Genomic DNA, 25,282 nt, shown 5'->3' on the forward strand with positions numbered 1-25,282 from the left:
GCGTTTCTAAACCCTTCTCCTTGCTGTTTATTTTATCATGCGTAGTTGTTTATTATTTGTTTGCTGTTATGTGAGTCTTTGTGTGAAACATTGAGGACAATGTTTGATTTAAGTGTGGGGGGTAAACAAGTGTTTTTATGCAAAATTCGTGGGATTCTATCACCTATCACTTCTAATGTTGTTTCTCACTGTTTTTAAGTGTTTTTAGTGCGTTTTAAGCTGTTTTGGTGTGTTTTGAAGTAAAAATCCGAAAATTTGAAAAAAATCGAAAAAAAGTGTTTTGAAAAAGCCAAAGAAAGTTATTTTTGTGTGTTTGTTTGTGTCCAAAATTTTATTTAGAATCGCTATAAATCAATTAAAAACCATATAATTTCATGAATTTATAAATCTATCAAAATTCTTTGTATTTTCACCAAACCCACTGTCACTCTCTCTCTCGTCTGCTCAGTTCACCTACGTCTCTTTCTCTCTGGTCTGCTATTCTGACCTCAGATTTGCAACACACTGAGACAGAAAATATCCCTCAAATTGTAGGGGAGATGCTGTGAAAGGGATTTGAGCCCAAGGATTTGGATTCAGCTTTCTTCTTCTTGCCATGGAATTGAGGAAGGAAAGGCTTGTCAGGTGAATTGCCCACAAAGTTTCCTTTTTTAATAAATTATTTCTCTATTTAGTTTTTTCTGTCTGTTTCGTTGCTCAGAAAGTGAATGAGAATTATTGAGGTTGAGAAATAGGTGGGACGAGGCATGGGAAAATATGTCAGAAGCACAGTTTTTCTAGGAACCCCAATTTTCATTTCCCTCTTTCTTCTTTCAGTGCTTGTTTGGATAGTGAGAAAATGTGATGAAAAATATCTGAAATGATTTACTTGTTTTTATTCTGATTGGGATTGGACCATTGAAAACTATGCTCTTCTCAGTTAACCATATACTTTAATAGGCTTCTTGTCTTACCCTTCGATAAATCCATACAACTTTGAACTTGTTTAGTAATTTTTTCTGGGAATCTGTTTGTTTCTAGAGGAAATATGAAAAATTGAATGTTTTCAATTGATTGGGAACGTACAAACGAATTCCGTCTGGTTGGAGCCTACGGCCTACCTCAGCCAATTTGTGTAATTGATTAGGGCTTGCATTTGACAAATAGCACCTGGAGGGTCTGCACAAATACCACCCAAACTGAACTCTTGATGAAAACAAATGGAGGCTGGACATTCACATTAAAACGTGAGTCTGGTTGGTAAACTGGCAAGATTTTTAGTTTGGGTTGATTTTACACACAGCCCTAATAGTCCAGTTGGTGTTTGTGCAATTTTTCCTTTATTTTATTGTTTACAGTTTTGTTCATTTGCTTAATAAGACATCCTTTTATTTTATGCATCTAATTTGTGGGGTATTATCATCAAGTTCCTTAAGTTTAATATGAGAAACATGAATTATAATTAACTTTTAAGACAACCTTACTTAATCTAAGCTTCGGGACACTCTTTAATACTCTGCTCACCTTTAATGTGATTTAGGTTTTATTCTGATAAAAAACGGCATAAAGAATCTTTATGGCGAAGAGCTGAACCATCTCAGCTTGAAAAGTCATCGTCTGCATATAAGTCATGTTCATTGCTTAAATCTGACACTGGACTAGTGGGGGGAAGAAATAGGTTTGTTGAAACTTTCAGCATTGGCCATTCGAAGGTGTTTCCAGAAGACCATGAACCTTGGCGAAAGAGAATACTTGACCCGGGTAGTGAGATCATGTTGCAATGGAATCGGGTTTTCATTGTCTCGTGCTTGGTGGCACTTTTTGTTGACCCCTTGTATTTTTACTTGCCCATGCTGGGAGGGGATGCAAACACGTATTGTGTGAAGACAGACTTGAGGTTGCGAATTGTTGTGACTTGTTTCAGGACTATTGCGGATATCTTTTATATGTTGCATGTAATGATAAAGTTTAGGACAGCTTATGTTGCGCCAAGCTCTCGCGTTTTTGGGAGGGGTGAACTTGTCATGGACCCAAAGAAGATTGCGCAGAGGTATATTAGATCAGACTTCTTCATTGATCTCATAGCCACATTGCCCCTCCCTCAGGTATTTTTTTTGGAGTATTACTGATTCTTGACATTGTAGATTTTCTAACCTACTTCCCATTTCTGTTTAAGTTATGTGCATCAGGGAATGAGTGAAAGAAAATTATTGTATCCATCTAATATTAAAGAGAAAATATGTAAAAGAGCTAGATTAACTGAATGCTACTCTAAAGTTTACTGGAGTGATGACGGCCAGCAAATAAGCCTCTCACGTATCCAATATCAATCTGAATAAGAGTACGCAAAGAAAATGTGTATGAATTGTTGCTTATTTGTGAGGGTAGTATTAAACAGGTAATGCAAATGGCTATAGCAATAGAGATCAGCCTGATTTGATCAAAGTTAGTTTTTCTTTGACGGATATGTTTTGTTTTACATTGTCAATTTTACTTTAAACTTCATAATTATGTCTTGTTTTATAGGTTACAATTGTGTCAACAAGACACAATTATTGAACTTATCAATAGGAGATTACTAAACATGTCAGTTCTCGTTGTGTTTGAGTTAGGTTAGTTGGCTCGATACAAAAATGCTTATTGTTCATGTTAAATTGGTTGACACAATTTCCACTTGATCATGATTACACCCAACCAAAACCTGTGCTTATTTCATGTTGTTTCAAAGCACCCCTTTGTCTGATGGTGAGGTTTTGGCAATCTTCACTGGAAAGGCAGACTGCGAAATCTGGTTAAAATACTTAGTTATTAAACACTATACAGACTCTTTAGAGGAAATCCTAGATTCATTAACATGAGACTGACCCTAAATCTGAAATGCTAGGTTCATGGATTATGTAAAGTTTTTTGGGTGAGAAAGGTGGAAGTATAGCTGATATAAAATTTTGTGCAGATAGTCATCTGGTTTATTATCCCTGCAACAAGAAGTGCCCAAACGGATCAGAACAACAATGCTCTTGCACTAATTGTTCTGATCCAATATGTCCCCAGATTATATCTTATTTTTCCGTTAAGTTTGCAAATAATCAAAGCAACTGGAGTGGTCACAAAGACTGCCTGGGCAGGGGCTGCATATAATCTTCTATTGTACATGCTGGCCAGCCATGTATGTATCTTTGTTTGCTTTTGTCTTCCTATTAAATCTTTATTCCACCCCCTCCCTCCCTCCCTCCCTCCTCGCTGAGTTCCAGAACAGGAGCTAATCTATTACCTCATTTGTCGTTACAGGTGTTAGGGGCAGCATGGTATTTACTATCAATTGACCGATATACCTCATGCTGGAAGTCATTTTGTAAAAAGGAACTGAACACCACAAAATGTTCGCTTTCTTATCTAGATTGTGACAATCTTAGCAGAAAAGGTTGGGCGAGTAGTACAAATGTGTTTGAGAATTGTAATCCTGCAAACGACAATTTCAAATATGGCATATTCGAAAGCGCAGTAACAAAAAATGTTGTTTCCTCAAACTTCATCACGAAGTACTTCTATTGTTTATGGTGGGGCTTGCAACAACTAAGGTATGATGTTTTTTCCTTTTTAAGGTAGAAAGGTATGAATAAAATATTAAAATCAACAAAAACAAAGTTAGAAATTTAAGATGTCATGAAGATTTAGATGCTATGTTATTATTGCAAACTAAAATCAGCAAAGGCTTCTTCTATTACCAGTGGTTGTTATTTTTATTCACTAAGAACTATCGTGGCTATGGTTGATTACTTACTACTTATCAGTGTTGGTTTCCTGTTGCTTTTTTAAAAGAGTTTTTGGTTTTTCACTGGCCGAACTTTGAAATATTATTTAAGTCTGTGGACCAGTTTTTACTTCATAAAATACCAGTTTAGGTGCCAAATTCCCTTATATGACCTGCAGTAGGATAAAATCCAGCGCCACCTATAATGATTACTATGCCAATATAAATGAGGATCAACTGTATTAGTTGGTTCTATACCCAATGTCTAACACTATGTTTAATTTAGTAGTAAATTATTTAAGTAATGATGGTACTCAAATTAAAAAGCGGAAACTAAATCATGCCACTAATAAATAATTGCATAAACATTTATGCACTGTGTGCAAAAATGTTTTTAATGTTTAAAAAGAGAGAGGCAGTGGGCTGTGCCCACATAAGATGGATTGTGAATCTGTTATATGTGTTGTTTATAGCAGTGTGTGATAAATCTTTTTGGGATAGTGGCATAGTCAAAGAGTATTAGTTAATGGCAGAGGAAAGTGCAGAAGTTGTTGATTACAATGACCCATGGATCAAGAACGGTTGATGGCTTGAGGCTTAACTGTGTGTTAGGTTGACTAATCTATTACAAAGCTTCAGGCTCACATCTTGTAGTCTCATCCAACGTTATGAAAACTGGACTGGTTATTGTACTGGAACAGGGAGGGTTCAGGCTTAACCAATGACATAATAACTTTATTTAACAGCATGTATGCTGAAGTTCCAGTTATAGTTTAGTACCCTGTGGTTTACTTCAATTGCGTGTTGATAGCTGTGGTCTTGAATTTGACAGTTTATTCAATATTCTTTTGGAGTATTGCCATTGTGAACTGTCTGTTAGTCTGACTGTCAGGAAATCCATTAAGTGGTCTTGTGACATACGTGGGAAAGAGAGGGAGTGGGCCATTGAGGTTGGGGTGGGATGCTTTCAGCATGGGTAGTGGTGGACCTGGTGGTTTGGGTAGAAGACGGGGTTGGTCAGGATGGAGATTGTTTGTGTTTACTTTTGTGTCACCGGGAAGGGGTGGTTAGGGGGTCTTTTGGTGTTTGAAGACTTACAGTGGGTCCTCATTGATGAAAATTTGGTTTGTAAAAGTACGACTGAAGGGATCGTTGATTAAACCATATGGATAAGCATGCAATATGAGGTGAAACATAAGGTACCGAGCTGCAACCGACCCTTTATTTAAATATTATACAGTAAATACAACCATAAGAAAATTATAGCGCTAGATGGATAGTATATGCTCTTCAACAAATGAAAATTGAAAAGATGTAAAACTGTAAACTTCATGACTTAATACTTTGTACTGATTACGAGGCATAAAGTATTAGTACAAAAATTTGTAGGAATGGGATAACAGAGATGATAGTGCCTCAGTAGTACCTTTCCTTATATTTTAAACTACAAAACAACGCTTGCAAACATCCACGATGAGTCCATAATTTCATGGCTGAACTGGTTGGTTTGATGGCTTTACCCTACTGTTCATGCATACAGATATAGGATACGACCTGACATACAATAATAAGATAATACGTGTAATGTGGGGTGTTTGTGTGTGTGTTAAATGCTGTAATTAGTCATCTACAGTTACCTCGAAATTATTACCCTGCATCTCTTCTTCAACTAATTTCAGGATTTAGCCATCATCTAACTTCTTCAGTTATCATCTATCCTCCGACTTTAGTCGTTATCACCATCATACTCTATAGATGTGTATGTATGTATGTATGTATAGTGAGATTTTTTCTGCAGGGCATCCGTTCTTAGTTAAATGAACGTGAAGAAAATCTCACTTACGCTGAATTTTTTTCAACTTTGATCCCATTTATTTAGAGGGTTGATTGTTTAGGGATTTAGAGTATCCTACCAAAGCCTGCATGTGCAACATCTGTCGCCTTGTTTTTTTTTTTTTCCAAATGTCAGACTTTCAGAAATTCAATTGGTTTTTATAGTATCTGATTTGTGTTTAGTTGTGTTTAGATGTAGCTGGATGAACTGCTTCAAAGGGTTTTGGTGGCAAATCGAACCAGCAGACAGCTGGTTCCCGGTTAACCTGGTTCAATCAGCCAGTTTTGTGTGGTTTTCAGAACTATGATGTCGTTGGTCATCTTGCATCTCTTCTGTGATTCTTGTCATAGTACTATGGTTTCTGTGGTAAATCAAAGCTGGTTCCGGTTAACCCGGTTCAATCAGCCAGTCTATTGTAGCTTTTAGAACTATGTTTTCATCGGTCTACTGTGCAGTCTTGGGCTTCATATGGAGCATCTGTGCATAACTGTAACAAACTGAAGGCAGATTGTGTTGTTCTCAACACTATGAAACAACTTATTCAGTCAATAAAGTTCTAATAATTTGGTTAAAGTATGACAAGGTCTTAGTGGAAATGTATAGTTCTTATCCTATTTTTTCCCAAAACTAAATTTCTTCATTCGTCTATGTATGTTGTCTAATGTAAATTTTAACCCTCCCATCTGATTTTAGATAGACAATCACAAGATGGGTTTCCACGTTGGAGATATACTTAATATGCTTTGACCACCAATGATTTTTTGTAGCTTGCCATCTAGAAAGAATCATTTGCCAAGGCATGCATTAGAAAAAAATGAAAAGAGAATGAATATTATCAATGTGATTCTCTGTAGTACTCAGTTAACGTTTATTGAAATTCTGTGAAACTGAATCTTAGATGAACTTTAGAATGGCTTGAATATGGTTTTGCCCTTGGATTTTAAACCAGTGCTTCCCTTTTGGTGGAATAAACCTGCACCTTATGTAGAGGGGTCATACTAATCACTTCAAAATTTACAGGTTATTAATGGTTGATTGGTTTTATGCTTATTGACTAACAAGGATAATGGCTTGACTGCCAGAGTGTGAACGTTAGGTTGTTGAACATATATTACATGCATATAATTTGACAGAACAGTTTCTATAAGAAATGGAAGTCTTTTACATACATACATACATACATACATACATACATATATATTTTGTTTTTGTTTCAGATAAAGTGGCATTTGATAATTTTACATTTTTTATAGCTGTTGAAAATTGTTGATTCATATTGTGGCATTCTTATTGTCTCAGTTCCTATGGGCAGAATTTGTCAACAAGTACTTTTATTGGGGAAACGTCATTTGCCATTCTCATTGCCATTGTTGGCCTTGTATTATTTGCCCACTTAATCGGGAATATGCAGGTAACTATAGAAACGCTTCTTGCCATCATTACTTGCTTTTAGTATTACTTTTCTGCTGCTTGAAGTCTGGAATGTTTCTTCATCAATTTTTTGTCATTAAATACCAAGTGACGTTTGGGAGAAACTTATTAATTAATTCCCCCCACAAAGTTTCATTTATAGAATATTATCTACAATGGTAACTTTCTTCGTTGGGGACATGCCTTGGACTAGTAATTACATTTAGTTAAATTTGTGATTCAATTATATCGGCTTACTATTTTAAATGATCGTTGATGCTTGTTGAATTGATACATTAGACATTGGGATTATGTTTAGGCTTTTTATCCAAAATGATCTCTGAGATTTGCATAATTCTTCATTTTGGTCCTTGAGATTTGAAATCTATAGGATAAAATGACAAAAATACCCTCAAGTTTTGTCAAATCATTTTGGCCTATTGTTTATTAAATTTAGGGTAGTTTTGTCATTATATTCTTTATTTAACATAACTATTCACGGAAGGCCAAAATGATTAGTGGTGGACAATCTAAGGGACCACTTGAATTGGTTTCAAATCTCAAGGACCACAGTGAGGAGTTATGCAAATCTCAGACTATTTTGGCTAAAAAGCCTTATCTTTATATTGTAGACCTATCTCCAATCAATCACTGTGAGGCTTGAGGAGTGGAGGCTTAAGAGAAGAGACACAGAGGAATGGATGAAGCATCGTCAACTGCCTGAAGATTTGAGACGGCGTGTTCGACGCTTTGTTCAGTACAAATGGCTGGCAACTAGAGGAGTTGATGAAGAAGCCATCCTTCGTGGCTTACCTGCTGATCTTCGTCGTGATATTCAACGCCACCTATGCTTAGATCTTGTTCGAAGAGTACGGTTCTTCCCAAGTATTTATAATTTTGCGCTTGAAGGCAATCTCATTCAGTTAATATCATATATGCATGCCTAGCAACTATTAGGGAAAAAAAAAGGGTCTTTGTAGTAAAACAACTGGAGCCTGCGTCTGATGGTGTCTGAAGGCTCCAGTTCCCATTGTATGCTGAATTAGGATATAGGTTGAAAGTGTAACACATTAGACAGGCATCAAAGATTAATATGATGCCGTTGAGAATGTCTCAAAGTGCATGTGTTTGCTACACTTGGGAACTCAATCCTAATGTAGTGTAACCGCTTACAATGTCATATATTTTGACCAAATAACTGATATAAGAGCTCTGATGATTCATATGCTTTGAAATAAGATGGAAATAAGAATTAACCCATTTTCCTTTCTCATTTCGTCAGGTCCCTTTCTTCTCACAGATGGATGATCAGCTTCTCGATGCAATATGTGAGCGTTTGGTGTCCTCCCTAAGCACGGGGGGTACTTACATAGTCCGAGAAGGTGACCCGGTGACAGAAATGCTTTTCATTATAAGAGGGACTCTGGATAGTTCTACGACAAATGGAGGGCGGACTGGATTCTTCAACTCAATCACATTAAGACCTGGAGACTTCTGTGGTGAGGAGCTGCTCGCATGGGCTTTGCTCCCAAAATCCACTGCTAACTTGCCTTCTTCAACACGAACAGTTAAAGCACTTAGTGAAGTTGAAGCTTTTGCATTACGAGCTGAAGATCTCAAATTTGTGGCTAACCAATTCAGACGCCTGCACAGCAAGAAGCTGCAGCACACATTTCGGTTTTACTCTCACCATTGGAGAACATGGGCGGCCTGCTTCATACAGGCTGCTTGGCGCCGCCACAAGAGAAGAATGACGACAAAAGATCTGAGCACAAGGGAATCATTTGCTTTGGATGAGAAAGTGGCTTATGAGACTGAGCAAGAGGAAGAAGATCTTTCTGTTGTTTCGAATCCCTCTTCCCAGGCAAAAATGAATCTTAGGGTCACAGTACTGGCTTCAAGATTTGCAGCAAACACAAGGAGGGGAGCTCAGAAGCTCAAAGACGAGATGCCAAAATTACGAAAACCTGAAGAACCGGACTTTTCCACTGAGCCAGAAGATTAGTAGGTTTTCTTATAGTAGGTTTATGGGTGCGAAGATAGCTATGCTTTTTCGGACAAGGGTGAAGTAAAACACATTCATGTACAAGATAATCATCTCAGTTTGCGGGACTGCATATTTCAGGTTTTACACAAATCCCTGCTGATTGCGATGCTAGATATCATTGGCATCCGAATCATGTCCTCATAATCGACTAATTGAGGTGATTTTTGGAGCTTTGGATGTTGGAGAAGTTGGACTTTATTGTCTCGTGGTACATCGAATGTATAAGAAATAACTGTATATTTATCTAATCTTTGTTTGTGAGCTCAACCGGAGCAAGACTGAATGGAAGACGTCGTTGTTTGCAGTCATTCAAAACTTGCAGCCAATTTTACGGAGCTTAGAAATATAACCATTCAAATCAACCACCCAACAAAAGGATATGGGGGCCTGAATTTTAGTTGAATTGAAACTTTGGTTGCTGGACTAAAAATTTGATAGCGTTGTTCTTTATTTGTCATATTGGGAAGTAAAGATCTTTTTTGGATAACTCCATTAGAACTCCTGTCGCTTACTCGTCCCCTTACATTTATTTTGGATGGAAGTTCCAACGATTTAACCCAAAATGACTGCCACTAGATATTATGACACATTTAGGGGTCAACACGCAATTTTATGTTCAGGGTTCAAAGTTTAAAATGGGCCAATTTAAGGGTTAATGTTCTAAATCTCTCCTTAAAAAAAAATAATAAGTAAAAAAAAAAAAAAAAAAAAAGGAAAAAACCATTAAGCCCGAATAACAACCTAATTTTGAGGGGTGACTCCAAATTGATTATAAAAACATTCCAAATAACTACTAGTTTTAAAAATTGACCATTCATTAAGTCGCCAGCGTTAATTGATAGTGTCATGAAGCATTAAAGTGGTGATGTGGAGAAATATTGAAGTTAGTTTTCACTGAGACGTCATTTATGGAGCTCTTAATACCTAAATCGACTATTTTTGGTCAAGTTTAACCCCAAATTTGCTGGCTTAAAGGAGTCAAATTGAGGATATAAAGCTCCTTAGGTGATGTGAGTGAAAACTCGCTTTAATACTTGTCTATGTTGTCACTTAACAGTAGTAATCATATGAACGAAAACTAGCCATCATAGAGCTTCGATTCGCCTCAACCAGTCACATAGTTTGATCGCAATGATGCAAGTGACTTCCATGTGGCAATATTAACTTGTATGGAACGGATACATCCCTACATGGCATCCTGATTTAATAATACAATGTCATTTAGAAAAGCAACTTACATATAACATTGTATTATTAGGATGTGATGTCACGATATCAGTAAACCCATTCCATGTAAGTCATTCTACCAGACCTAGAAACATATCAATATTTACAACATCATCACTCTTCTTAGGTGTCGTATCATTAATTTAACAAAGGATTATGGTCAATTAAATGAGACGTAATATCGGTACAATTCCAAAACCTCATTACACAATTGAGTTCTTTAAGTTTAAATAGAAAATTCAACCAATGCAATTCTGAAAATACTACTATAATTTTAATAAAAGGAAAACTAATGAAATAACTTGAAAACTTTGAGTTTTAATGATAAGAACAAAATAAATGGTGAAGTGAATAATACTAGAATTGATTTTTTAGTGTAAAAATGTAGTTTTTCGTTAAAGTGAACAATAACGTGAACTTTTCGTTAAAACTTCATTTAATAAAATTACATGATTGTCACTGAATCTTACCAGATTTTGTAATTTTATGATGTATACATGTTAAAAAACAAGCAAAATAGCTGTTAATTGTGTTGACTCTCTCTCCGTCCGACAAAATAATTGAAACCTTCGTTAGGTGTGAAAATGTGGAACTCAGTGGGAAGCATTGTGTTGCTGTCTTTCTTTCTGGTTTTGGTGTTTTCGGTGCTGAATGTGTTTGATCTGCTGTATCCTCATACTCCTTTTTCCTTCAATTCCACTCTCGCATCCCATGCCCAACACCACCTCCTTCACTACTTTCCCATCGGGTCTTCCTTTTACTTTGTTTTCCGTTTTTGTATGACAGTTTCTTCAATTCTAATTTATCGTGATTTTTATCAATAATTTTGAAATAATTTGATGGGACCATTGGATTTTCTTTTGTTTATTTGTTGATATGGGTTTTCTTTTCCAAGTTGAAAATATTTGCAGAAACATGTAATGTAATGCTGAAAAATTATGCAGAAAACTAGATAGAATATTTGCAGAAACCGCAACGACTGCGCCTGCAACCCCGAATGTAAGTATGAGGAAGGACTGTTACCTTGAGGGGCCTGTCTTGGAGGAATACACGTTTCCTGCACATTCTGCTCCCTTCAATAGCTGCCATGCTTCTACCATTGTTGAGGTTGTGCAGGAGAAACTTTATTTAAAGGAAAAAAAGTAATGAAAGATATGTAGTTCGTTACTATTCTCTCAACATGTTAACTAGACCAGTGCTTGTTTCTTCTCTGTGTAGGTTGATAAAGATCACTTCTTGGTTGCCTATTTCGGAGGTACGTCAGAGGGTGCACCTGATGTGAAGATTTGGTTGCAGACCTACAAGGTAACGGTAGTGCTCTGCTCACTTTACGAACAGCAAAGGTTGTACTCTTAATTGCAATGATTCTCATTTTTTAAATTTGAAGAAAAACACACACACACAATATACGTGTGCGTTTACTCCAGTATTTTTCTCTGTTCTATGGTTTGTGTGGTCTTTTGTTAGGATATAAATTACAAAACGCACTGCAACTGAAGTTATCTTAGTCTAGTGTACTGATAGTTTATTACTAATTCTTAGTAAAGTCCTGACCGGGCTTTATGTGAATTATTAACACTAACGGGTAGAATTGTTCGTGGCAGAATGGCTATTGGCAGTCACCTGTCGTTGCTGATGAGCAACTTGACACCCCAATGTGGAACCCTGTATTGTTCAAACTTCCATCAGAGGAGCTGCTGCTGTTCTATAAAATAGGACAAGAGGTTCAAAAGTATATTTTTCCTACTAATACTATAAGCATTTGCAGTCACATTTTACTGAACACTTCAGTTTTTTCTTTGCATCTCTTTATGAGCATGTTCCTAACTGTTTTTGTACCGATAGGTGTGAATTTTGCTTGGCTTATATATATATCACACAAACAAAAAGAAAAGGAAAAGCAACGTGATTGTTCTTCATGATTTGAAATCATTTTCATGTATCTCCCAACTAGTTTAGTTGGTCAAGTCTCTTGACTTGGCAACCTAGGCCTAGGATCAAATTGTTAATTCACTTAAGCTAGTTACTAGCTTAGGCAAAGGCTACTACCTCTCTTGTATAATCCAGAATTTATTTTTTTGAACAAAGTATAATCCGGAATTTAGACCAGAAGAGTTCCATCTTTATTTTGTTTTTCTTTTTTTAGTTCAGAAAAGGAGTATCTGTAAACGTAATGCATTTAATGTGGGTGATTCCGTCGAAGTTGATGGGCAGTTCATGCTCAAAATTGCTAGACCTTGAGATAATCTAGTTAATTCTCACGAAATAAATAATAATAATAATAATAATAAAAAATAAAAAAAAAAAAAAGCGCCTTTGGCAGCTATCATGTTTTCTCAAATTGTTTTTTTACTTTTAAGAATGATCCTGTACTGCTTTGCACTGCCATCGTACTAACGATGTTTTGTAAACATTTTTTTTTTCATTTGTTAGCTTCTGCTAACTATCCGTTGATGAATATCAGATGGAGTGGATGCATGAAGCGGTCATATGATAAAGGTGTTACTTGGACAGTAAGAGAGCAACTTCCTCCTGGTATATTAGGACCAATAAAGAATAAGGTATTACTCGAACTCATATGAAAGAATAAGGTATTACTCGAACTCATATGAAAGAATAAGGTATTACTCGAACTTATATGAAAGATACCTTCTGCTTTATTATTGTTCAGCCTATCTTGCTGGAAAATGGTAATTTGCTATGTGGATCCTCTGTTGAAAGCTGGAACTCTTGGGGCGCATGGGTGGAGGTTGTCACTGAAACTCAATTGCATAGAGTGGTTAAACTTTCAAAATGTTCAGAATTGGTGCCTAACATGTGTGATTCAACAGGTCGCAACAGATTCTGTTAGGTCGTGGAGAAAGTACGGACCTATTTATGTTGAAAACGAAACTCTTAGTGTCATTCAACCGGTTCCTTACCAGACTGCAAAAGGGACCTTGCGCCTTTTAATGCGATCCTTTGATCAGATTGGGAGAGTTTGTGTTGCAGAATCCAACGACGGTGGCCAGAACTGGAATCATGCAATACCTACTGAACTCCCCAATCCAAACTCAGGTTTGTGGCCGAGTCATAGTTTTTTCATTGTTTAAGGCAGTATATATACATCCGAGTGTGGTAAAATGCTTACCTGGATAATTCAACATTGTTCTGAATTGAGTTTTTCTTTAGCACTGCATCTTCAATCGGTAAACAAGTTAATTTCATTTGCACATTTTCTGTTATATTTAGTATTTGTCGTTTCTTTATAAATTGAAATGTGAGCACATAGCATATAGCATGTATCTGTTCATTAAACGTCCTTTGTCATTTTTTTCATTCTCATTTCAATCTTTCTTTACGCCAATGTTCTTATTAGGTATTGATGGGGTAAAGCTAAGAGATGGCTTTATTTTACTTGCTTACAACACAGTCTCAAGGGGTGTACTTAAAGTTGCACTCTCAAATGACGATGGGGACACATGGTGTGATGCTGTGACATTGGAGGAGTCTTTCGGAATGGAATTCTCGTATCCAGCTGTTATTCAGGCCAGTGATGATTCTGTTCACATCACTTACACTTATAATAGGACACAAATTAAGGTACTTCTTTGATTTCTGATATTCAAGATGCATTTTGGCAAATGAGATCCATGGTTGATTAGATATTATCATTTTATAAGTTTTCCATTCGAATATATGAGTAACTATCTTCTTTTGGTGGGTGTTATTCTGAGATGCATCTAGATAAATTTATCCGTGAGATGTGTAATTTTTCGGGTCATGAATTTTGCAGCATGTTGTCCTTAAGCCAAGATTACGCGAGGACCCATGAGCAAAGGAAACTAGAAGACATGTCTTATTCTGTCTGCATTGCCGGCCAATTTGTGAGCAGAGTATCATTACATGTACGATACCATAACTGGTAACAATCCTTTGTAAAATTCAATTTGCTCAACTATAATATCTACTGTGTGCAGCAAAGAAATTGACTGTGTCAAGTATTTGTGGTTTTTAGTCTCACCGGTACAAAAATCAATATTTTTTCTTGCCTTATGTTCATTTGATTTCTGTTAAACTCTTGAAGTTGGTATCTATGTTTATGTAGTTTCCTTTCCATGGTAACTTTTTAATTTAATTGGTTCCATCCGGCTAGTAGAAAGCAGTGGGTAAGTTGTGAGTCAGAATTCTTAACATAGTCATATGTAGTTCCTTCTGTTGCTGGTTTGTTTCTGTTTTTGGTGACGTTATATCACGCATGAAGTTTAATCTACTATTCGGTTGTATGGAACTGCTTTTAAATGTTAGTGGCTTGCCGAACATGTACAATGTGACACTCGTAGAACTCGTGTAGGTTGTGAAGTTTGCATAAACTTTAGAGGGTCACTTGCAATGTTTTAAGTAAATAGGTAAATTATTCTTCTTACTTTTACCACTTACAGTTTCTTCTCTGTTCTCAGTACGTGGAAAAATTTACCGTGTCTCATGTAAGTTGTAACGATTTTTGTTATCCCAGCGATTAGCTTCTGTACTGTTAGAAAAGCTAAAAATCCGCACAAATATTAGCAATATTTTGCCAGGAACCTCGTTTCTTGTCCTACTCAGTTAGAAATCATTGATCTGGATGCTATCTGCATTCGTATTGTTTTGTTATGTGAATCATACATCTCCCTTTCAAAACCCTGCTGTGCCACTTTAATTTATACTCGGCGTTTGTTTTACTCATGGATAACTGGGAAGTTTACTTGAATTTCCGAGTGATGTTGCTGAAAAAGCTCCAGGTATGCAAATCAAACTACCGCAAATCTCGATTTTCTTTTATATTTGTCGTTTGTTTTACATGTGTCTATGTAGTACTGTCCGAGAAGATTATTTGGAACAAACCTACTTAAGGTATTTCTTATTTGTTTGGAGATGACACGGACAACAATAAAGCCTTATCTCACTAAGTGAGATTGGCTGTATGAATCCTGAAACATCACTGCGCTCGGTCTTAGCATTCGTTAGCCTTATTTGTAGTACACCTAAACTAAGTATTTCCCTCATCGAGAGCTTCTCCAGCAACGCTAGCCAAAATTTGGTTGACGTCAACATGTAATGACCCAAAAATTGTTTACAAGTAGCCACTTTTGGAGCACCGGGTTGTTCTTGGCAATTGGTTTCAGAGTTAGCAACCGTAGTTAAGGTTCAAGTCCTATTATTCCATTAGAGTAGATAATAAGGAAAACTAATAAAAAAAGCTTGAAAACTATGAGTTTTAACGATAAGAACAAAATAAAGGGTAAAATGAATAGTACCAAAATTGATTTTTTAGTGTAAAAATATGGTTTTTCGTTAAAGTGAACAATACCGAGAACTTTACGTTAAAGTTCCCTGGATAATATTGCTTGTTTGGAAAAACAAAAAAGTTCGAGTCCTATGATATTAGGCCTTTCGTAGGGTTGGGGGTGGGCTGGGACTGACTAAAATTCTTCATCTTTCTCATCCGGGTTGGGCTTTATACCCTAGAGGAAGCCTTGTAATACCTCCCTAACCTGTGATATGGTGACTTATTGGAGACCAAATTAAAATGTTTTGGTATTGTGTTTTATGATTCATTTTCACATAATTAAGGTTTACAACTAGATTTTTGTTTTCTTTGAATACATACGATCAACTCTTTCAGCTATTTTTGGCTACACTTACGCATCATTCTCATGCAAATTTTACAAGTTTTGAATTCAACAAATACGTTTACACTAAGAGAGTGTGAGATTGGGTTAAGCCACATAATAGGTCGACCATAATATTTAGTATCCAATTTGCCATTTACGCGATCAAACTTAAGATGTTGCATAGACAAAATATAGAAATAACACTAGAATGAAGTAGTAAATAGCAGCAAACCCTTTTTCCATTTGAGCGTGCTTCCTTTGCTCCCCCAAATTTTTTGTACTATGTTATTTTTACAGAAACGAAAATTCAGTTTTTGATAAAAAAAGTCTCGGGTGATGACAAAATTGTATCACGTCCGTGTTCAGTGTCGTCCTCTCCCAACCTCCCTCCCTCCCACCCTCGGATATGTATGTATATGGTTCACATTAAATTCCGTATGCCATATGTGCTTCCTTTATTCATTTCACACTCCATCTTGTCAACCTTTCTCCACCAAGTTCGTTTTACTTGCCCCAATGCATTCAAATTCAATGTACTCACACATAAACAAAACTATATTTACTAAAACAAAAACCCCATAATATATACATATTTGGTTCTATCTTCGCGATATGTTTAATTTTGTTACTATACCAAGCACTTGAATGAAAGTCAATGTCGCATACAGTTCAAGGGTTATATTTGATCCTATCTTCACGATATATTTGATTTCACTACAAAACTAAGCATCTGAATGAAATTTGATCTCGTTCTTGGTCTCAGAATAAATATTTACTATTGTGGGGACCTATAACTTTAAGTAGTAAGGAACTTGGTCATATCTTCCCAATAAGAAAAGAGAGTTATTTGGCCGAGAGCAATACAATGTATGTGAACATTACTATTATTGCTATTTAGAGATTAGATCCAATTATTCACACCTATACTTTTATTTATGTTTCCCAACAATAACATCGACATGTAATAAAAGAAAACCATAAAAAGTAGAGAAGATGAGGTCACGAACGCTCCCATTGTAGGGATTCTTTTTGTAAGGATTCTAGGAATTCTCACATTCTATCTATTTATCGTATATCGTATGATTAGAAATCATTATGCATTTATTTATTTAAAGTTAAACACAAACAGTACCTAACGAAAGTTGATCGCACCATATACGATAAACAGATAGAATATAAGGATCCCTAAGATCCTCACAAATAGGATACGGAAAGGATCCTCATTCCATTTGCAGCACCAATTACACACACACACTTAGCAACACCAATTCTAGGAGCTTCTGCATCCCATTTTAATCGTAGAATCAAATTTTAAAGACTAGAATTATTTGATCTTTGGGTTCCGGATGTATATAGGGCCGGCCTTGAGGGTAGCCCAAGTAGGCATCCGCCTAAGGCCCCCACTTCGGAAGGGCTTCCGAAAAAAATTTATATCCTGTAATTAACATATAAATATAAAAAAAAGTAAGAAATATCATAATTCATTTGCTAGTGCATTGGAAATGTTGGCTTCATTTTTCTTTGGGGTGTTGAGTTCGAAACACGAAGTTGCCTTTCAGTCACTAGGTTTTTCTTAATTTTTCTTGTTTTTCAAATTTACTGCCAATCCATTTGTCCTACTCCCAATCCATCTGTTAAAATGCATATAAAGTTATAAAACTCAAGTCTCTTTGCAATCTTTTTTCTTTCAACTTCTCATTCTCTCCATTTCTATCGAATGTTTAAACCAACTTCTTATTCTCATCATTTCTATTGAATGTTTAAACCAACTATCATATGGTCTTAAAGATTGTACTTTAAGGTAATCAAAACTTTGAATTTTATATTTTTCTTTTCAATAACTTTTTATTCAGTGGATTATTTTAATATTCAATTCGTTAGTGTGATGTTTATTTTAGAAGAAAAAAAAAACACAAAAGAAACAATTGGCGTTGAATTTATTATACTTGTCAATCAAGTTGTATTGTTAAAACTCTCTTGATCATCAAGTTTTATTGTTCTTTACTCTCAATCTTAAACAATTGACTGCAAACATTTAATACATTTGTGTCTAAAAACATGAATCGTGTAATGTTTAAATAATGTTTGTATATTTATCTTCTTTTGATATTAATTTTTAATGATATTTGATGTGAAAATAGAACTTTTTATATATTTAGTGAATTTTAAGGCCCCACTTCAAAGGCTTGCCTAGGACCCTCAAATTCTCAAGGCCGGCCCTAGATGTATAGATCTGAAGAGGATCTGCTCCCCATTTGCAGCACCAATTCCGCCGGGAGCTTCTGTATCTCATCTCAACACCTACTTTTAACTTTTTCAATTAAATGTGACCCCTCTTCTATCAGTTATCTCAAACACTTTTCCCACCCATTTATTGTGGAACATAAAGAAGAAAGTTGAATTCCATGCCATGCGCCATCCAATGCCAACCCTAAAAAAGGAGGGCCTGGTAAAAGTGAAGAGCATAGTACCATAGAACGAAGAGAGCATAAATTGATGGCAATTTTGTAGGTAGGGTTAATCATGCATGGTGAAAGAAAGAAGAGAAATGTAAAATACTATCCTTTTCGTTCTCTGATATGTTTTCACTTTTGACAGAATGACAGTAGGCTTTGTTTGCGCACGCTAAACTCGAAAGTTGCTGAAAATATGTGAGTCGTCGACAAAACAACAAACAAATGCCAGGCTCTCTCCTTTTTCCTCCTTTCTGGGACTTAACGTGGGTTCCTGAATTAGTCTGCTTTTTGCCCACTGTTGATCTTAAAGAGCAACTCTTCACCCTTACGGCCCTTTCAATCGTCCAACGAGAGCGATTTACATAAAATAGTTTTACTGTTGCATGGTGTTTTGGTTTATTAATTAATAAATATTATGTACCAAATTTTCTTGACATGACAATGGATAAGCAAAGTAAAAACATCACGATAATGACAGACTTGTTGTAAGTAAGTTGATCTCTCAATCTCACACACACAAAGTCCAAGTGCATAAGATATGAATGGCTTCTGGGTTGCTGCAGCTTTTAGTAGGCATCATTATTGTGGGGTATATTATAAGACGTTTTGTCTTTACAGTCTTTGTCTTTAACTAGGTAAAAACTCCACGAGAATAAGAATCTTTCCGAATTTTCTTTCTATGGCAAAGTTAAGTTCTATGTTTTTTATTTTTTTGAAAGGGGAATGTGTGAAATGAATGTGAATGTTTTTACATAAAAAAAAAACATGTAGTTGAGAATGAAAGATAGAAGTATAGAAGTCAAAATTATATAGCTTAAGTATTAGAGTTCGATTTTTACTACTATTTTGGCGTTTAAGCTTTCTAAAAGAGATTTTGGCCGCTCTATACGCATTAAAAGAGATTTTGGACGCAAACCTTTATTTATATAAAAGATGAAAAACAGAAGTAACAATCCTGCTTTCCTCACCTCCCTTTCTAAATCTTCATTTCTTGTCTGATATCAGTAAAGAAAATAATTATAGTGACCATTGATCCTGTTTCACATCAATCTCTACTAGGGGTGGGCAAGGTTTGGTTCGGTACGGTTTTGAGTGAAATTGCAGTCGAAACCAAAACTTTTTGCGGTGCGGTTTTGAATCCAAAACCGAAATGAAACCAAACTGGTTGGTTTGGTTCGGTGCGGTTTCAAATGGTTTCGGTTTGGTTTTTCAGAAAAAATATACAATTTAAAATTTACACCTACGTACGCATAAGACAATCTCATTTTTCACACAATACATTAATTAATAAAGTTGTAGATTGTGTTCGAGCAATTGTCATTATCAAATTGATAGGAGCATATTTATGCGACTTAGTTAGTTTGTTTTCTTGTATTTACATAGCTAATTTCTACTTGTTAGAGTGTTTTAAGCTATTTTCGTGTGTTTCTAGGTTCAATTGACAAAGTTGGCAAGAAAGTGCAATTTGGAGCATTTTAGAGCAGTTATGGGCTTGGAATGGATTGCACATGCATGAAGCAAGGTGGATGGACGAATTTGAAGATCAAGAGAGGCTAGGAATGTGATTAACATCTGGAAGAATTAAATTGAAGACTTGGAAGATAAGGAATCAGCTACAAAGAAGGAATATTATCCAAATTTCCTTATCTTATCCAAAGCTTATCCAACCTTATCTTATCTTATTCTATCCTAATCTTTTCCTACCTTAATTCCAACTTCAAAGAGGACTCCTTTTCATATTAAATCACCTAAATATCAGGTTCTAGAAGCCCTATTTTCGTGCCCTAAGTTTATGCCACATGTCACCCTTCTAGAAGTTCTAGAATCTGCCACAAGGACCATTCCTTGTCCTCCTTGGAATCTGATTGAAAGTGTCATTGTTCTTTGGTGATTTGGAGTCCTAATTCCTCTCATTTTCATCCCAATTTCATGCCTTCCCTTCACCCTATAAATACATGATGCCGCAACACTCATAAACCACCACCCTCTACCCCAAATTCACACCACACCATCCACCACACCTTAAGAGTCTAAATTCACACAAATCCCCATTGTGGGCAGCAAGGAAGGAATGAGGAGCCACTTGGAGTGTTTCTAGGTGTATTCTATCTTTGTTTTTAATGTTTAAGTTTAATTATCTTTGTTTTGTGAACATAAGGAACTAAATTCGTTTTAGTTAGAGGTGAATTCAAAGCCATGAAACATATATGTGATATGAATTGATTTCATCCAATTATTGTTTCATAAATCATGAATGCGATTTACTTATCTGTTTGATTGATAACTTATTCTTGTATGTTGATTAAGGAGGCCTACTTAGTTTGCATGCATGAATTTGATGCTAGAATATAAGGGAGTTTCACGTAATAGTTATTCACTTATATTCACAAGTAGTGGAAGTCACTAGTCATGATTGTGTTAAGTGAATCCTTGGCAAGAGTCTCATGCGTTTCATACTGATAAATGCCTTGTCAATGCTTATGATTTTCATAGAACGTAATGACTTTTGATATGTATCTCTATCATGCGTTTCATATAGGGAACTTAAGAAAGATAATTTGGTTGTAATGCGTATTCATTCAATTCAATGAAATAAGGAAAATCTGATGGTTGGTTGTGCGATGCAATTAACTTGGGGCATTGTCATTCATGGTTTAAAGGAATAATAACTGGAAATCGATTTGTATGCATATGTGTCATGTGTGGAGATGAACCCTCTAGCTAGCCATTCACCCATATTTCACCCAATTTCGTCCAAGTTGTTTTAAGTCTTTACAATCTGCTTGTTTTTACCTTAATTTCGTCCAAAATCCAATCCCCCTTTACTTTGTTGTGTCAACTTAGTTAGAATCGGTCCAACCTTGTGTTTTTAAGTGTTTTGAGTCAAGTTAAAAGTAATTTTCATCCAAATCATCCTTTAGAGTCTAGTTTGAGTCTATTTGATTGTTTTGTGCTGTTTTGAGTCTTTTTAGTTTGTTTTGAGTCATATAAGTCTAGTTAAGTGTTTTTAAGTTTAGTTTTGTGTTTTTAAGTCAGTTTAGAGTAGATTAGCATCCCTTCTAATCCCCGGCCTAAAACGATCCCTACTTTCATATACTACAATAATAGGGTTTTAATTTGAATGTTAGAATATTTCACATCACAAACAATTCCAAAAACTACAAGGGTGAAGGATCTAATCTTACCGAAAACTAGGTGCTTATTTCATCCGATCACAAAGTAATTTTCAATGTATACATATTTTAATTCTTTAAATGTTTAGTATAACTTGCAAATATTTCTTGTTCCATGTAATATAAAAGGCTGAGTACATCATTCATTTACATAGTATTTCTTTTTCCATCTTTCAAAATCTGGAAATCAAAATAACAATGACTATTACATGGATTTTTTTTATTTTTTTATCATTATTTTTTTTTTAACCTAGTGTTGGAGAACGATGTTTATTTGGAATGAAAGAAGCACCAAAGGTAAAAATTAGGAAACGGATGACATTCTAGTGTGGTTGAGTCCATACTAAATGTATGGACTCTAAAAAATAACCAATTAAAACATGACATGTAATTGAGGTGCGGTTTCAATTTCGATGCAGTTTTCAAAAGCCAAAACCGAAACCAAACCGCTTCCTACATTGCGGTTCGGTTTCAAAACCGCAACCGTATCAAAACCGCAAAACCAAACCGTTCGGTGTGTTCTAATTTGGTTTGTGTTTTGGTTTCGGTTTTCAGTTTCAAGTGCCGACCCCTAATATCTACCAAAGGTTCTCTCTCTTGTTGTCTATTTGCAAAACCAAACATTATAGCACCGCAGTCTACATGTTTTCATTCACCTCAAAATGTTTTATGTAAGCATCTTACTGTTTCTTTCTCTTCTCTCCATCACCTGCTTTGCACTCCCTCTCCACCATGATGAAGATCTGTAAGTGCCATGCCTTCTTCTAGTCCTCATGTTACTAACAACTCATATTTTATTTTTATTTCTATTTGGTGTAACACCTGAATACTAACTAGTATTCATTTATGCTAATTATACTGCTATCTTGAGTGCTATGGTATAATCTCTCGTTCTGCACTATATTATTTTGATGAGAGTGAGGCGGTACAATCGCCCTCTCGTTATATTGAGTTTTGAAGGTGTATTTTCTATTATATTGAAACAAAGTACAAAGATAGCTCATATATATGAGCGTGGGAAGAAGAGAAAAACAAGGAACAAGAAACAATCTTCCTTCCTTGATTTACGCCTAATCACATAACAACCAAAGCAAGATCAGCAAATCCCTTGAATTAGTGAGAATGATAGCCATACTTCAAGTTGTTAGACAACACCCCATGCACACACCCATGCTACCTACCAGTTAGGGTAAATGACAGCACCCCATGCACACACCCATGTCGGTTAGGGTAACTGACAGAAAGTAGATCTTCTTCCCGATCTTTTTCCAATACTCCCCCTCAAGCTGGATCAAATGGGTGGATGGATCCAAGCTTGGACAGGAGGTGATGGAAAGTAGCAAATGGTAATCCTTTTGTGAAGATATCTGCAAGTTGATCATGATTATGAATGAAGTGTATATCAATCACCTTGGACTGCACTTGATTTCGAACATAGTGGCAGTCAACTTCAATGTGTTTGGTTAGCTCATGGAAGACATGATTTGACGCTATGTGCATCACAGCTCGATTATCATAGTAGAGAGACATAGGTTGTTAATGAGGAAACCCTAAGTCCAATAACAGATTTTTGAGCCAAATAAGTTCAAAAGCAGTCGAAGCCATAGCACGGTATTCTGCTTCTGCACTAGAGCATGCAACCACGCTTTGTTTCTTGCTTTTCCAAGTGACTAGGTTACCTTCTACGAAGGTGCAAAAACCAGTGATAGACTTGCGATCAAGAGCGTTCCCCGCCCAATCTGCATCTGTATATCCTGAGATATGAGTGTGATTATTGTTGCGCATGAGAATCCCTCAACCAATGGAGTCCTTCAGATATCGAAGCACACGATGAACAATCTTCATGTGATCCATGCTTGGAGCATGCATAAACTGGCTAACAAGGCTCATGGCATATGCTATATCAGGGCGAGTGATAGTTAGATAAATGAGTTTGCCGACCAATCTCTAATAGTACTCTATATTGGGAATGAGATCACCATGAACTTGCAGCTTTAAGTTACTATTCAAAGCTGTGTGAGCACGTTTACAATCTGTCATGTTGGCCTCACAAAGAAGATCAATAATATACTTGCACTGATTTAGAAAACAACCCTTGTGAGAGTGTGCCATCTCGATCCCTAGAAAATATTTAAGAATGCCGAGATCTTTGATAGCAAACTTGTGATTGAGATATTGTTTAAGAGCACTAATCTCTGACATATTATCACCTGTCATAATGAGATCATCAACGTAAATAAGCACCACAAGTTTACCCGATGTGCTTGAACGCATATATAAGGAAGAATCCGTATTGCTCCGACAGAAACCAACTCTTTCTAGAACACGACTGAGCTTGGCATACCATGCATGTGGACTTTGCTTGAGACCATAAATGGATTTATGAAGTTTGCACACTATTTCTGGATTGTTTGATTGAGGATGACCTGGAGACAGTTTCATGAAAACTTCTTCTTCAAGTTCACCATGCAGAAAAGCATTTTTAACATCCATTTGAAAGAGAGGCCATGCATTGTTAATAGCAACAGATAACAGCACCCTTACAGTGTTCATCTTTACCATGGGAGCAAATGTCTCCTTGTAATCTACTCCATAGGTTTGTGTAAATCCTCGAGCAACCAAACGAGCCTTGTTCCTTTCAATCGTGCCATCTGAATGGAACTTGGTCTTGTATACCCAACGACTTCTCACAGCCTTCTTCCCTTTAGGAAGTTTCACTATAGTCTAGGTGTTGTTCTCATGAAGAGCTTAAAGCTCTTCTGCCATAGTAGTTCTCCACTCACTATGTAGATTAGCTTCTTGAAAGCTTTGTGGTTCACTAGTTTTAGTAATTGCACTGAGGAATGCAGCAAAAGAGGATGAAACTTTGCTGTAATTAATAGCAGAAGTCAAGGGGTACCTGGCATTGTAAGTTACATAATCATGTAACTTGGATGGAAGTTTCCTCTCACGGGGAGGATTTCGACGAATTGTAGGAGATTGAGTTGCTGGTACATGAGCAGTTTCTTGGTTGGAGGGACTTAAGGGTTTTGGTGAGATAGGTTTTTCAGAGACCACATGTGGAGAATTCTGTAGGTTGCTAATATCATCCTCATTCAATACCTGGTCCCTTGAAATATCTGTTGTATCCTCTTCACTGGGATATGGTATTGGGAATAAATCAAACAAATTCTCCCCCTCTCTAGAATAGTCCAGAGGTTAAGTGAAGTAAGGCATGGTTTCTTCAAATTTCATATCTCTTAAAACAATTATTTTCCTACTTGTTGGATTGTAACATTTGTAACCCTTTTGAGTGGATGAATAGCCTAGGAAAACACATTTGGCAGCCCTTAGATCTAGCTTGTCACGATTTGGTGCTTGAATGTGAACAAAGCATGTACATCCAAACACTTTCAAATGGGATAAATTGATTTGTCTATCTTTCAATACCTCATAAGGTGATTTGAAGTTCAATATCTTGCTAGGTAATTTATTGATGAGATATGCAGCAGTAAGAACACCTTGTGACCAGAATTTTTTAGGCATATTCGAGTGAAACATAAGAGCTCTAGTTTTTTCAAGTAGATCTCTATTCTTCCTTTTGGTTACCCTGTTTTGTTGAGGTGTTCCAACACAACTAGTTTGATGTAATATACCATGAGTGCTTAGATAGTGAGAAATGTTATGGGACATATATTCGGAGCCATTATCTGATCGTAAGACATGAATGTTTGAAGAAAATTGTGTGTTTACAAGTCTATGAAAATCTTGAAAAACTTCCAGCACTTCATTT

At 36.1% G+C, this 25,282-nt stretch overlaps 2 protein-coding genes across 8 annotated transcripts; both read left to right on the forward strand.

Annotated features, from left to right (window-relative positions):
- Window positions 1–376: 376 nt before the first annotated feature.
- On the forward strand, window positions 377–9,329 carry LOC137736859 (cyclic nucleotide-gated ion channel 17). The gene is made up of 7 exons (XM_068476160.2): window positions 377–624; window positions 1,520–2,084; window positions 2,933–3,145; window positions 3,268–3,557; window positions 6,864–6,975; window positions 7,607–7,843; window positions 8,257–9,329. Exons 1-7 carry the CDS (start codon window positions 596–598, stop codon window positions 8,977–8,979), a joined length of 2,169 nt encoding a protein of 722 aa, XP_068332261.2. The 5' UTR covers window positions 377–595; the 3' UTR covers window positions 8,980–9,329.
- A 1,433-nt stretch (window positions 9,330–10,762) lies between these two features.
- Window positions 10,763–14,283, forward strand: LOC137737100 (BNR/Asp-box repeat family protein). Of its 7 annotated transcripts, none has more exons than XM_068476469.2 (9): window positions 10,763–10,996; window positions 11,193–11,355; window positions 11,467–11,553; window positions 11,853–11,980; window positions 12,713–12,809; window positions 12,920–12,997; window positions 13,080–13,305; window positions 13,607–13,830; window positions 14,024–14,283. In XM_068476469.2, the coding sequence occupies exons 1-9, from the start codon at window positions 10,833–10,835 to the stop codon at window positions 14,060–14,062; spliced, it is 1,206 nt and encodes a 401-aa protein (XP_068332570.2). In that variant the 5' UTR covers window positions 10,763–10,832; the 3' UTR covers window positions 14,063–14,283. The 7 variants fall into 7 exon arrangements, with proteins under 7 accessions (XP_068332570.2, XP_088539363.1, XP_088539362.1 ...); XM_088683237.1 differs by having other exon boundaries at window positions 10,781–10,996; window positions 11,193–11,247; window positions 11,467–11,559; XM_088683236.1 differs by having other exon boundaries at window positions 10,782–10,996; window positions 11,467–11,559.
- Window positions 14,284–25,282: the final 10,999 nt, after the last annotated feature.

This window comes from Pyrus communis, chromosome 13, assembly GCF_041283825.1.
Source record: "Pyrus communis isolate YQ-2024b chromosome 13, ASM4128382v1, whole genome shotgun sequence".
Taxonomy (NCBI): domain Eukaryota; kingdom Viridiplantae; phylum Streptophyta; class Magnoliopsida; order Rosales; family Rosaceae; genus Pyrus; species Pyrus communis.

What these genes read in the sequence shown, in the direction of transcription:
- LOC137737100 (XM_088683236.1), top strand. Translation starts at nt 10,833, where the DNA reads ATGTGGAACTCAGTGGGAAGCATTGTGTTGCTGTCTTTCTTTCTGGTT. An exon ending in ATGCTTCTACCATTGTTGAG is followed by an intron (nt 11,356 to 11,466) that starts GTTGTGCAGGAG and finishes TTCTCTGTGTAG; the next exon opens with GTTGATAAAGATCACTTCTT. An exon ending in ATAGGACAAGAGGTTCAAAA is followed by an intron (nt 11,981 to 12,712) that starts GTATATTTTTCC and finishes GATGAATATCAG; the next exon opens with ATGGAGTGGATGCATGAAGC.
- LOC137736859 (XM_068476160.2), top strand. Translation starts at nt 596, where the DNA reads ATGGAATTGAGGAAGGAAAGGCTTGTCAG. An exon ending in CCACATTGCCCCTCCCTCAG is followed by an intron (nt 2,085 to 2,932) that starts GTATTTTTTTTG and finishes AATTTTGTGCAG; the next exon opens with ATAGTCATCTGGTTTATTAT. An exon ending in TGTACATGCTGGCCAGCCAT is followed by an intron (nt 3,146 to 3,267) that starts GTATGTATCTTT and finishes TTGTCGTTACAG; the next exon opens with GTGTTAGGGGCAGCATGGTA.